Source organism: Onychostoma macrolepis, chromosome 10 (assembly GCF_012432095.1).
Source record: "Onychostoma macrolepis isolate SWU-2019 chromosome 10, ASM1243209v1, whole genome shotgun sequence".
NCBI lineage: Eukaryota > Metazoa > Chordata > Actinopteri > Cypriniformes > Cyprinidae > Onychostoma > Onychostoma macrolepis.
This window is the reverse complement of record NC_081164.1, coordinates 7,726,369-7,739,008: the sequence shown is the minus strand read 5'-3', so window position 1 is coordinate 7,739,008 and position 12,640 is coordinate 7,726,369. Positions and strand designations below refer to the sequence as shown.

Sequence of the window (12,640 nt, the reverse complement as noted above, 5' to 3'; positions counted from 1 at the left end):
ATTGAAATGGCATATGAAATCTTGCAGGGCAAGCTCCACCCTCGATGAGGATCTGCAGAGAATGTTTTTGGAAAGTGCCACAGAGCAGAGAAACCCTAGAGACCCAGGGTCCCTGTGAGTGCTGAAGCTCCATGTTTTTCTGTGCGAACACACAGACTGTCTCAAAAACCAGCCTAGAAGTGTCTGGATTTTTATAAATAGGTTTATATATGTCTTCTGAATGATATTTTACTTTTAAATTATGTCAAATATGAATCTGTACTTGGTCTAGCATGTCTGACATAAAAGGAGAGGGGGATGTGAGAGAGGACTTGGGTTGTCCAGAAGGGGACTACATAGAGACAGCAGCAGGTGCGTGGAAAAAAGTCTTTTTTTAGTCTCCTTTCAAGGGTTAGTACAGACCCCTTTTCAGTTAATAAACATTGTAATGTTTTTTGTGGGCAGAGCTTAGGTGGAGGCAGAAAGATTGTCCTAATCACTTCTCTAACACTAGCTATCAAGATTTGTTTGCTTGTTTTTAACAATGACTGGAGAAAACCTGATTTTACCCGATGTTAACCTTAACGGACGAACACGTACCCTCACTCAATGGATGGATGATCCGACAGGATTACCTCCGGTTGAGTGACTCACATCTACACTTACCTGACAGAGAAACCTAACGTGTATAGTAAAGAGAAACTCACCTGTGTCTATCTAGCCATGAAGATGTAGGCATACGTTTCAATTTCAGCAGGCAGCTATTTTTACTTAAGAGTGAACAATTGGGCCAATATAGAAAAAAAAAAAAAGTCAACATTCAATGTGATGGATATTTGAAGAGGTATGTATGCAATGGCCAAATAGTTATTTTAAAGTATAAGCCTCCTGTAAATGATGTAAATTTACAGTGACATTACAGTATCATTACATTACTTTACATTTAAAGATGTGAATATTTTTTAGAAATAAAATTCTAGACACTGCAAATCAATTTTTGAACTTTCTGTATTTGATTATTCTTTCTTACCAGGCTCTTAAAAACTCCAGCCACAATCAAGCACAACAATGTATATACAATCACAGAAGATTAAGCATATTAAGTCACCAGTTCGGTTTTTTTACACACATGCATACAGACATTATTTCATACTCTTGCATGTAGCGAGATGCATGAGAAATTTTCAGGCATGCAATCAAACCATAATCCACAACAACAAAAGACAACACTTTATTTAACCCTTCCTGATAAGAAGTGTGCGCTGCAAACATACGCATTTTTGATGATCGTTTCTGTCCAGTCCACTCATTTTATTGTGTTTAACCATAGCTGTCATTGTTTTTTTGTCTGTCAGTGCATACCTGCTGCCAATACAATTTCAAATTGAACCCTGTAGTCCGTCAATTCTGCCACCCAACAACACAAGTTGACATTTTAAGCTCCTTATGTTGCCAAGTCTGTGCTGTTTTGAATTGGCCGCCTCCAGTTTTCACTTTGTTTTGCCTCCATCTAACCCAATGGAGTGTTTAACTCGGGATAGCCAGGTAACGTCTGTCCTGCAGAGTTTAGCTCCAACCCTAATCAAACACATGAACAAGCTAATTAAGGTCTTCAGGATTACTAGGGGTGCAGGTAGGTGAGGTTTTTTTTTTCCAGAGTTGGAGCTAAACTCTGCAGGACATCGGCACTCCAGGACCGACATTGCTAATCCCTGGTTTAACTGATTGAAGCCCCATTTGTTTTCTTTCTGTAGAATGTATAAACAAGCTAGGAGAGAAGATTGAGGCAGCTGATCAGGAGAACCATCCTAACAGGTGCACAAGAAGCTTAAAATAAAACGCATTTGACCCTAGGAATACTTTGCTAGAGTAAATCGTATTGCTTATATATTAGAAAACTCCTGCTGGCTTTCCTGGTTGAAAATACTCCAGAATTTATTTTTGTAATTTCATAGTTTAATTTTTTTATTAGCAGAGTTCCTGAGCAGACACTTCCAGAGTCAGTCAAACTGCACTGTTAAAGAGGAGCCGATCCTGAAGTTTTGCATCTGAATTGTTCACATTTTAGATGCTTAAGGCATGTAGTTTGTGTTGAATTTACTGTTTAATGTAAGAAAATGTTCCAAATAAAAAACCTTCAGACTTGTTCTTATGTACATCAACAGTTTGAGCTTTGCTGTTACTATGGACCGTAACAAATAGATGCAATACATTTTAAAATGTTTTAAATTCTATTTGATGTACTGATGTTGTTACAGACATTTATTGCCAGTGTCTTGTTGCATTCAGTAGGTTTTAAATAAAGGAAACATATATATATATATATATATATATATATATATATAAATAATAATAATAAAAAAGAGACATTTTATTTGCATACTCAGAATAATTACAACAGTAAGCAAAAAACAAGTGAATACACTGAATTTTACCATTCAAATACAGTCTCCTCTGCTTCACTGAGATCTGAAATTTTTATAAACAGCTGTTTCACTTTACAAAAAAATATAAACTCTTATGCTGTACAGTTTCTTATATAAACCCAATTATGCCACAACAGGTCATGATATAAATTTAATAATGGACAGAAAAATAACAGCCAAAAATACGTGCTTAAAGTCTGATAAAATTATTATTTTTTTTAAATGTTTGCAATTCTGATTAATGAATATACTTTAACTTTATGGATGCAGTGTTTATGAAATGTTCTCAAGTCACCGTTATTCCGGTTCTAAACTGTTGAGCCAATCAAAGTGCAAGAAGGATTTTACTTCAGCACAGAGGTGGAAGGAACTGGATGTTTTACATGTTTTGGTGGGGTTTGTATGTCTATTTTGTCCCCGTTTCTCAGTCTTTTGCCAGCAATGACACAAGACCTTTTTTATCCAGCTCAATGAGTTTAAGATGCTTCAAGGTCTTCAATGCAGAATCACTAACTATCATGTTCAGCTTCTTCATCCTCTGAGTGCTTATTGGCCCCCTGAAGAGACAAGAATGAAAATTTTTTAGATCAAATGTATTAGAAAACACTTTTCTTGGTATAAATCACATAGTTGTCTTAAGTTACAGTACATTATCAGTCATGTTAGGGCTTGGGGTTAAAGGTGACGTGTTCGCACGAATATGACCAGACAAACCTGTTCTTATCTGAGAAGTACTCGGATAACTGTTTATAGAGTGTGTTGAGGTCATTCAGCTTCAAGTTACCGCGTACACTCCGTGGGACAGTCTCAAATGTCCCCTCTGATACCTCGTCACACACATTCTGTGCTGCAAGAAAGAGAGAAAAAAACAAATTATTATAATTATTGATATTGATGTAGATGCTGATGACCTTTGACTCTGTGCCAATGTTACAATTGCTTAATGCTGATAGTTTTCTTCGGTCCTTACATTCAGACTGTGCTTGAGTTTGAGGTTCTTCTGTAGGCACGGCCTAAAGAAACAGAAACACATTCACCAACAACTACACCAAAGTAGCTTTTACCTCAAAACATTACAAATAATTACATTTTAATAAGTACATGCAACTGCTGTTCAAAAATTAGAGGGAGCAAGATTTTGTTTAAGAAATTAAGACTTCTATTTAGCTAGGATGCATTCAATTGATCAAAAGTGACAGTCAATACATTTAAATGTTAAAAAAAAAAAAAAAGTAGCATATTTAGCAAAATAGCCGTTTTCAAAATTGATGGTGAGAAGAAATGTTTCTTATTTATCCACTTTTTAACGCCATGCCAGCATCAAGGCTATTTTAAGAAATGTTTCTAAAGCTTGAAATCATTAGAATGACACTAAAGACTGAAGTAATAGCAATTGAAAATTCAGTGTTGCAGTCACAGGAATTAAAAAAAATAAATTAAATTAGAAAAGTTATTTTAAATTGTAGTAATATTTCACAATATTACTGTTTATATTCACTAGTAAGCATCTTCTTACAATATAACGCCAACCCCAAACTTTTGAACAGTAGTGTAGTTATGTAATTATGGTAATAAAACGCTTGACAAAATATCTAACCTCTACATTTAATGCAGCAATGGATGAGCAGAGAAAATCTCTCGCTTCTTGTTCTTCTTTTGTCAGTGGCGGAACCTTGAACAAGATTTCCCATTAGCACACATACAATCCGAACCAAAAACCTTTATTTTTTCCCCAAAGACTATTCCTTAACCATGGTGAAATCATTGTGTATGGCCTCTGGTGTAGTAAGATTAACATGGACTGTTTTGGTTTGTTAGATTTGGGCTGTTGTTGCACAACTGAACGAATACCTGCACATCTGCTGTGTTCTGCAGCTGTTGAACTAGCTGCACAGTGGTGTCCAGGTGAGATCGTATCGAGTCCATGGAGCGTTTCTGTTCCGCCGTGATCTCCTCCACCTGTGTGCACAAGGCCGCATGCCGCGCTTTGATCGCCGACAGGTTCTCCAGCAACTGAACAGGGTTTCCCTGAAATCCACAACCACAGATTTAGAAACACAGACTCAGTCAGTATTTAACATAAAAAAATAAATAAAATACGAACATACCTCAAACGTGCCCGCTTCTCTCGCATTGGCCATGAAGTCAAATTTCAGCCGCTTTTCCACATATTCTATATCAGCTTCTGCTTTCTGGAACTACAAGGACACAGATCTAAACATCATAATTCAGTAAGCATTCACAAGATTTGAATTGAGCGTTGATTGCTATTTGCACGCTTTAGTGGCCCATCTGAATGAGGGAACAACCTAAAACCTGAAACCCTATTAGCAATATTGCACTACTCTGAACACAGTGGACAGCAGAGGCAATACTGATAGGGTCCCAAGAATTAGGATTGGACATTATGACCTGTAAAACAGAGAAGACAAACAACCGTATGCCAGATGAGACGGCGGGCGTACCTCTTAGAAAACTTTCAAACATTGTGCAAAGCTGCTCTCGGATGCTTTGACAATACTATTGCACTGCTAGCTGTCCAATACAGTAGTGCAATGAAGTCAGAGCACCTGTTAACAGCACTTGAGGTGGCTGGCCACGCTGTTGACCCTACCTTTGAGAAAAATCCCTGGCCAATGCCCTTTTAACATTGCACTGCTTTAATAACTGGGTTATCAGTAGTACAATATAAAAGGGGCACTGGACAGACGGTACGCATTCAGGGCGGTCCATTTGCATGCTGAAATATCCAATCATGTAAATAATGTCAACAAAAAGCCTGGGAAGAAAAACACAGTTGTCACATAAAACATTAAAACCATAGACACATTGCGATACAGATATGCAGATGGATCATGATAAAGGCTTTAAAAGTGAGTGTTTATTGTTATGGTATTTTGTTCATTATAGATATTTTGCATTATTTAATAGGCAACAGCCATAATTGTTTAGATAGAGAATTTATTATAATATAAAATACATTATTATTATTTTATCACATGTGACCCTGGACTACAAAACTAGTCATAAGTAGCACGGGTATATTTGTAGTGATTGTATGGGTCAAAATGATTGATTTTTATTTTATGCCACAAATCTATAGGATATTAAGTAACGATCATGTTCAGATTTGAAAATAGTTGCATCTCGGCCAAATATTGCCCTATTCTAACAAACCATACATCAATGGAAAGCCTATTTATTCAGCTTTCAGATGTATAAATCTCAATTTTAAAAAAACTACAGTGTTTACTACACTGGCAGCGTAGTAAAATTACTAATGTTAGTGCGCTACAAAGAGCAACACTGCGCCCCCTAACGACATTTGAACTCATGAAAAATTATATCAATGCATGTTATTATGGTTTTACTTAAACAGAATAGCAATATAGCTTTTATGAGATTTTGCAGGCATACAAATTATGTCTTTCAAAAGCTAAACTTTTACAAAGAGGTCTGTGTGTCTTCCAGAAGCAATGGACACATTTTATTGAAGTTGATATCAGTTAATAACAATTGCTACAATATCTTGGTGTGCATACAATCCCACAGTGTTTACACATATGTAAACATCTCATGGAATAAGGTATAAGGAGTAAGTGCGGGACGCGGCGCGCAGTCTCGCGGACTCACGCACAGGCCCTCACCGAGATCAGCGCCTCACAGCAGCCATCGAGCCAAATTAACACTTTTCGGAATAAACGCCATGGTTTCGATTCAAAATATGCACATTATAGTAAATCAATCATATTAGAGCTTTTTTTTGCTGTGCATACAAGTGAAAAAAGACATTAGCAGTGGCACTAGTTAGCCATCCAGCTACATGTTTTTCGTAATTTTCCAACCTGAGGGAAAGTCAGAGGCATTTACAGAACATGTAATTCTTCGTGTTTGTTATACATTACGCTGTTTATCGTAAAGGCACCTGTGTCACTAACAGTTAGACGCGTACGGTCGGTTTACACTTGAAAACATCTGATGGAAACGTTTGGCTGAAAAAACATCTTACCATCGCCTCCAGCTTATCAACTGTCTCCATGTTGAATAGTTTACATTCCTGAAGCAGCCCCGGAAATATAAAGCTCGCAGCAGAACGCGAGATCTTCTCTGATTGGTCAGCTGTCAGAGAACGTGGAAGGTGATTGGTCAGTTCGGAAAAGGGGTGGAAAAAGGGGTTCGGGATGGAATTCTAACGTACGGTCTTGTACATACTACACAGTGTATTTAAAATTGAGTATTAAAAACGTATGCAGAATTCATTTTTTTTTTAAATTATTTATTTATTTATTTTTTTACTTTCGGCAGTCTGTTGATGCATGCATGCGAAAAATGTTATTATGTTTCAAACTTAGTCATACTCTGCAGAGTATGCATACTCTATACTACGTGATATGTGTAGTACACAAATATTTAGTCCAAGGCATTAAGAATTAAAGGAAGAGAACTATTTTAAGCTCCAAGGTGTATTGTTCAGGTCAGGGTAATCATGCCGTCTTGATGACAGTTAATATTGTTATAAAATGTTTATTAAAAGAGTCATTTTTAAAAATAAGATATATAATACAGTCCTTAAACAGTAATAGATTGGGGGAACTATGACGTCACTTTGTAGGCCGATGGGCTAGCATCACACTGCTACTCGTCAACATCTCAATTTGTCTCCTAAAATAAAGAAAACTAGAATAATATTTCATTCTTGGCTTCAACGAGATCTATCCATCTATGGTAGAGTTCTTATATCCAGTGGTGGAGGCAACGAATTACAACTTCTCACTTTACTGTAATTAAGTAGTTTTTTCGGGTACTTGTACTTTTTTGAGTAACGTATATTTTTAAAGCTGTACTTTTACTTGTACTTTTACTGAGCACGCCCACAATTTGAATTCATATTCAAACCTTTGACGGCACTTCAGTAGCCAATAAAGATCTCCGATCGTAAACCGACCAATAAAAGCCCTGATATCTGAACCGCGGGAAAACCCGCCGCCCGCAGCAGCAGCAGGCTTTGAGGAGCTGATCGGACAGTGAGGGAGCTCAGCGTAACTAAGGAGTCAAAGTTTGGAGAAACAAACGACATGGTAGTGTTATCCTAAATATCTAAGTTTTGATACCGATACTTAAATATCTGATAGGGTTCCATTACTTATTTTCCGCAGTATCTACCGTATATACACCGATAAACGCTGCGTCTCTCTCCTCTCCGACAGCGAGTTTGACAGCATCCGCCTCCTGTCAATACACAGTCTGAATATCCGCGCGGGATTACAGGTATTCCGCATAATTTTAATCATTCCCGCACAAATGTGGCGAGCGCTATATTGTAACATGAGAACACAGTCATGTAACCGCAGAAAACTGGATGCGAGCTCTCAAATAGGCCTTATACAAATGAACTGCCTGTCCTCTCTCCGATATTGCTTGCGCGCAGACTGTGTGCAATCGCGATCTCTCTGTGCTTTTAAAGTAGAAATTATTTCTCTTTGCTCCTGGATTAAACTTTGTCAAAAGTTATCAACCATTCAGAATAGATCCACACCTGACCGATGAAAATGCTACTGGGAAATTTTATTGGCTGTAAGTGAAATGCACCAGAAAGTCTTTCAACAATCAAAAATGGAACTTTTAATTTCTTTACAATGTAAGGTTATGCTATAAATGTTTCAGAATGGGATATTTGTATGATTTGTACATATAAATATCCTAGTCTGTCTAACTGCATCACTACATTGTACAGACATTACAGGTCAAAGCCATCTGATGTTCCGTTTATCTATATATATATATATATATATATATATATATACATACACACACACACACACACACACATATATATATATATATATATATATATATATATATATAGATGGATAGATATGGCTCTTAAAAATTCAGTGTTGTCATACTTAGAATATATAAGAATGTATAATTTTGTTACTGACTGTGTACTTGTCTTTTTTTCAATTCAGTTTGAAATCAAATTTAAAATCAAGCTTTGTGCTGTAAGCTTTTGCAACAAAGTTACCCTATTTTAAAGACACAAATACACAGAATGAGCAAATGTTTAAGATTGAGATTTTTATAACTGATCAATGTTTATATGTATGTAAATAAAAGCCTATATTAAAATCTGTTCATCATATAAAGCAAACGTGTCTTTTTAGAAGACTTTGATTAAACCACTCAAAGCTTGAAATAATGATTGCCTTGAAAAAAAAATTGAGATATTAAAATATCTATATGGCAGTATACAGTATGTGCTAGTTTTGCCAAAGGTATTGAAAATGATTAAAGTAGTCATGAAATCAAAAATTACCCTATTTACATTTTTAGTGCACATTACTAGTCTTGTGGTGAACAATTAAATCATGCAAGTCAATACACCGAGAGAAAAAAAAAAAAAAGTCTGCCGTCGTAATCTTTAATCAAAAACTGAACATTTGTTCCCGCTCTGGAATGGCGTTTTCACTCTGATGACGTCAGTTTGACAGCTTGTTAAGTGTGACGTAAGGACTGCTGTTTCTGGATCTCAACAGCCATTTATGAGCACTATTTAATTAATATTACATATTTAAGCTAAGCATTTCAAATATTGCTGTGCACACTACAGTCTCCGTGCTCACAGTGTCTCAGGCACTAATATTTTAGCTGAATCACTGTCTGGCCATCTGGGGTTTCAGTATGGAGATAAAGGTTAGGGTTATAATTTTTCAGTATTACATGTCATCATGGGTGTATATTAGCACAGTTTGGTGTTTTCTTGGGGCGTCTGGCAGAGCGTTATGACCCGGAAGCGGTGAAGCGTGATGCCAGACGTAACAAGCAGATATTCTTAAGCACTCCTATCAAACCGTGAATCTGCTCTGAACAAGAGGTGGAGAGGAGGTGCACCACAATAAAACCCTGCACATTGTCAATAAGATATAAGCAGGTTTTGGTCGAAGTAGCTATTATCCACATAGATGTTTTATATGAATGAATATTTTTTTGGTAATTCATTGAATATAGCCGGCTAAAAAGTAACTAGTAATCTGAGTAGTTTTTGAGAAGAGTATTTTGTACTTTTACTTAAGTACTGTTTTGACACCAGTACTTTTACTTGTAATTGAGTATCATTTCAGCAATGTAACAGTACTTGTAATTAAGTACAAATTTTCAGTACTCTTTCCACCACTGCTTATATCTAAAGCAGAGGGGTTGTCCTGTTGTTTACCCTGCTTTATCTTTATTTGTTAGTGACAAAATTGCTGATGATATAAATACAATGTTACTGAATTTTATTTGGAAGAATAAATCCCATAAAATTAGGAAATCTGATTTGTCCAACAGGCGATCTGAGGGTGGATTGGAAGTTTTGGATTTCAAAGAATTCTTTGTGGGGAGAAAAGTCGTGCACATAACACAATTTCCAAGCAAGTAAAGCTTGTTGGTAAAAATTAGAGAGAGAAATCAGCAGTTTAGAAGGGGTGAAATTGCATTTTAAAAGAAATGAAAAAGAAAAAGATCTAGGCCACCTAATCTAAGAAATGTCTCTTTTTATTGACAAGTGGTATGACATATTGTCTTTGTTTTGGATTTATTTAAAGATGATGGTACTACAGGTGCTTGTCATATAATTAGAATATCATCAAAAAGTTGATTTATTTCACTAATTCCATTCAAAAAGTGAAACTTGTATATTATATTCATTCATTACACACCGACTGATATATTTCAAATGTTTATTTCTTTTAATTTTGATGATTAGAGCTTACAGCTCATGAAAGTCAAAAATCAGTATCTCAAAATACATATATACAAGTTTCACTTTTTGAATGGAATTAGTGAAATAAATCAACTTTTTGATGATATTCTAATTATATGACCAGCACCTGTATACTGGAGTATGAAGAATTTATGACTTTGTATAGTTTTCCTCTACCAGCTAGATCTTTCAATTCTGTCATCAAAAGTTTGTCTCCAAGTTATTTTATTTAAAATATACCTATGCTTTAATGAAAGGAAAACAATTATGCCCAAACTTTTATTGGATGGAGTTTGTTTTCTTGATAAAAAATGTAACAGTAGATATATAAAGCGAATGTTACATTATTCAGTATATACATCCCCTAGATGTACATTTTTCTGGACCTATTTTTTTTGACAGTATTCACTGGGAGAGAGCATGGTTACTGGCTGAAAATTTCTGCATCTCTAATAAAATCAGAGAGGTACATTTTAAGATTTTGCATAATGTTTATCCAACGAACTCCCAAATTGCTTCTTTTTTTTTTGATCTCTCCAATTTATGTGTATTTTACAAAGATGAGGAAGAAACTTTACTCCATTTATTCTATTTTTGCAATCAGGTTAAATCTCTTTGGGAGAACCTAAGTTGTTATTTATCTTCTTTTATAAAATGTGATTTAAAATTTTCACTGAAACAACATATTTCTGTATTTTTCTGGCAGTGACCATGCTATCGATCTTGTCGATTTCTATATTCAGAATTGTATATTTAAAAACATTAACCTCAACATGAATTTATGAATTGCATTCATGCAACCTCTGAGCCTCATTAAATGTCTGAAAATACAGCTTAAGCCACTTTTGTGTTCTTCTGTGCCACCTCTGTAGTACAAATTTATTTCTTAAATATTGACTTAATTTTATTGGTAACTTATTCTTATTCTACTTCTTATTCTGTTGTTTTAATTAAAAATGTTAAAGCTTATAAATATATAAATTGAATTTGACAAAAGATGACATACTTTTAATAAAGTTAGAAAAATACCATTACAAAGGTAAAAACAAAATTCCCTGTAAATCACTTTAAGGAGTCAAATATCACCTTGTAATAGGAAGGTAAATTTTTTGATCAGAATTTTTGATTATTGATTAGAAGGTGCTCCTAAATTTTTGACCGTGCACAAGCGCTCCTAAAAGAAAAAGTAAGCGTAGAGCCCTGGTTTTATCCATCACAGCCATTTTTGTGTCTGGTCACAGCTGCGCGGCTTGTTTAAGTCTATGGTTACAGCAGCCAGAGAAAGATTAACAAAGATCAACATTGTCGGGTGTAACAACACCCTGCTGAAAAAAACAACAGAACCCTGCCCAAAACACAATAGAAAATGTAATGGTTTTAATGGTTATAATGGGAATTGTATTGGCTTTAATGGAAACTATAATGGTGTCTACTGGTATGTGATAGATTCTATTGGTGGGATGTTAAATCCTATTGGAAAAATGCCCAAAACACACTACAAAAAGGAATTTTGTAATGGTTTTATTGGAAAAAGCTAATGGTTTATAATGGCATTTTAATGGAAACCATTGGAATTTCTGTGACGGTTTCTATTGGGCTTCTATTGTTTTTTTTTTTTTTAGCAAGGCAGTCACCAGAGAGACCCTGAACTACAATTTTACACAATTCCAAAGTTGTTAGATCGGCGGAATAAATGGTTGGCGTCAGAAGGGACCACTGCCAGCCAACATTTAACTCCAGATTGTGCAGTCAGTACTTTGTCTCCGGTAAGCCCAATTATAACTTATCTTTTAGCTCCCTTTTTCAGAAAAAAAAAAAACGCTTAAAAACACTTAAACATAGTTAACGTCAGCTGCCAAATAATTAACGTTAGCAGTGACATCATTCAAACATACCATGAGCTTATTTGCATTATGCTAATATTAGCTAAATGATCGTTAAATTCAGATTAACTCAGCTAACTTTTCTATCATTGACTCAAATGTGTTTTGAGCTGATGTCGGTTTTAAGTTTACAACTAATCAGGACCTTAACGTACATTATTACATTATAACTGTTACACTTGCTGTACCTATGTTAGGGTCCTTAAAATAACAATCAAGTCCAAGGCTTACTGTGGTAAATGGTAGTAAAAGCCAAATTACTTGTGTGATCATTGTCAGGTGTGTGGCATGTTATATATTAGTGTTGAAGTTCTCAGGAAATATATTGACACTATGCCAGAGAGATGTACTGCTGTACTAATTGCTGCAAAAGGTGGACATACCAAATATTATAAGTCAAAAGTGGATAAGAACAGTACGACTCACTTCATCTGATATTTATTGTGCTCAGAGCAACCATTTGCATGTTTCATGAACATTATGAAATTGAATCCTGTTTTGTAAGCAAAAAAGGTCAATATTTTCAGATCTGTCAGGTGTTCTAATAATTTTGGCTACCACTGTATGTGCAGTATAGGTTAATAAGAGAGAAACATGTCTGAGAGAAA

General features: G+C 35.4%; 2 protein-coding genes and 1 long non-coding RNA gene across 7 annotated transcripts in view; 2 read left to right on the top strand and 1 right to left on the bottom strand.

Moving 5' to 3' along the window:
• The first annotated feature begins 272 nt into the window (after positions 1 to 272).
• On the top strand, positions 273 to 2,308 carry LOC131548483 (uncharacterized). Its single transcript, XR_009273161.1, has 3 exons — positions 273 to 351; positions 1,734 to 1,794; positions 1,955 to 2,308. It is a non-coding gene; the product is annotated as an uncharacterized LOC131548483 (long non-coding RNA).
• A 10-nt stretch (positions 2,309 to 2,318) lies between these two features.
• ska2 (spindle and kinetochore associated complex subunit 2) lies at positions 2,319 to 6,482 on the bottom strand. Its single transcript, XM_058789781.1, has 7 exons — positions 6,415 to 6,482; positions 4,514 to 4,603; positions 4,257 to 4,433; positions 4,003 to 4,077; positions 3,376 to 3,418; positions 3,120 to 3,252; positions 2,319 to 2,962 (listed from the first exon to the last, which is right to left on the bottom strand). The coding sequence occupies exons 1-7, from the start codon at positions 6,442 to 6,444 to the stop codon at positions 2,830 to 2,832; spliced, it is 681 nt and encodes a 226-aa protein (XP_058645764.1). The 5' UTR covers positions 6,445 to 6,482; the 3' UTR covers positions 2,319 to 2,829.
• Positions 6,483 to 7,406: 924 nt separating this feature from the next.
• Positions 7,407 to 12,640, top strand: part of LOC131547994 (sodium/glucose cotransporter 1-like) — a 67,404-nt gene continuing 62,170 nt past the window's right edge. The window contains exons 1-3 of one of the 5 annotated variants that reach the window (XM_058788820.1): positions 7,424 to 7,483; positions 7,613 to 7,673; positions 11,772 to 11,915. The gene's annotated coding sequence lies outside the window, so the exon portion shown is untranslated. Of the gene's footprint in view, positions 7,484 to 7,563; positions 7,674 to 11,771; positions 11,916 to 12,640 lie in introns of those variants that run through there. The other 4 variants (XM_058788824.1, XM_058788823.1, XM_058788826.1 and 1 more) reach the window with 4 other exon arrangements.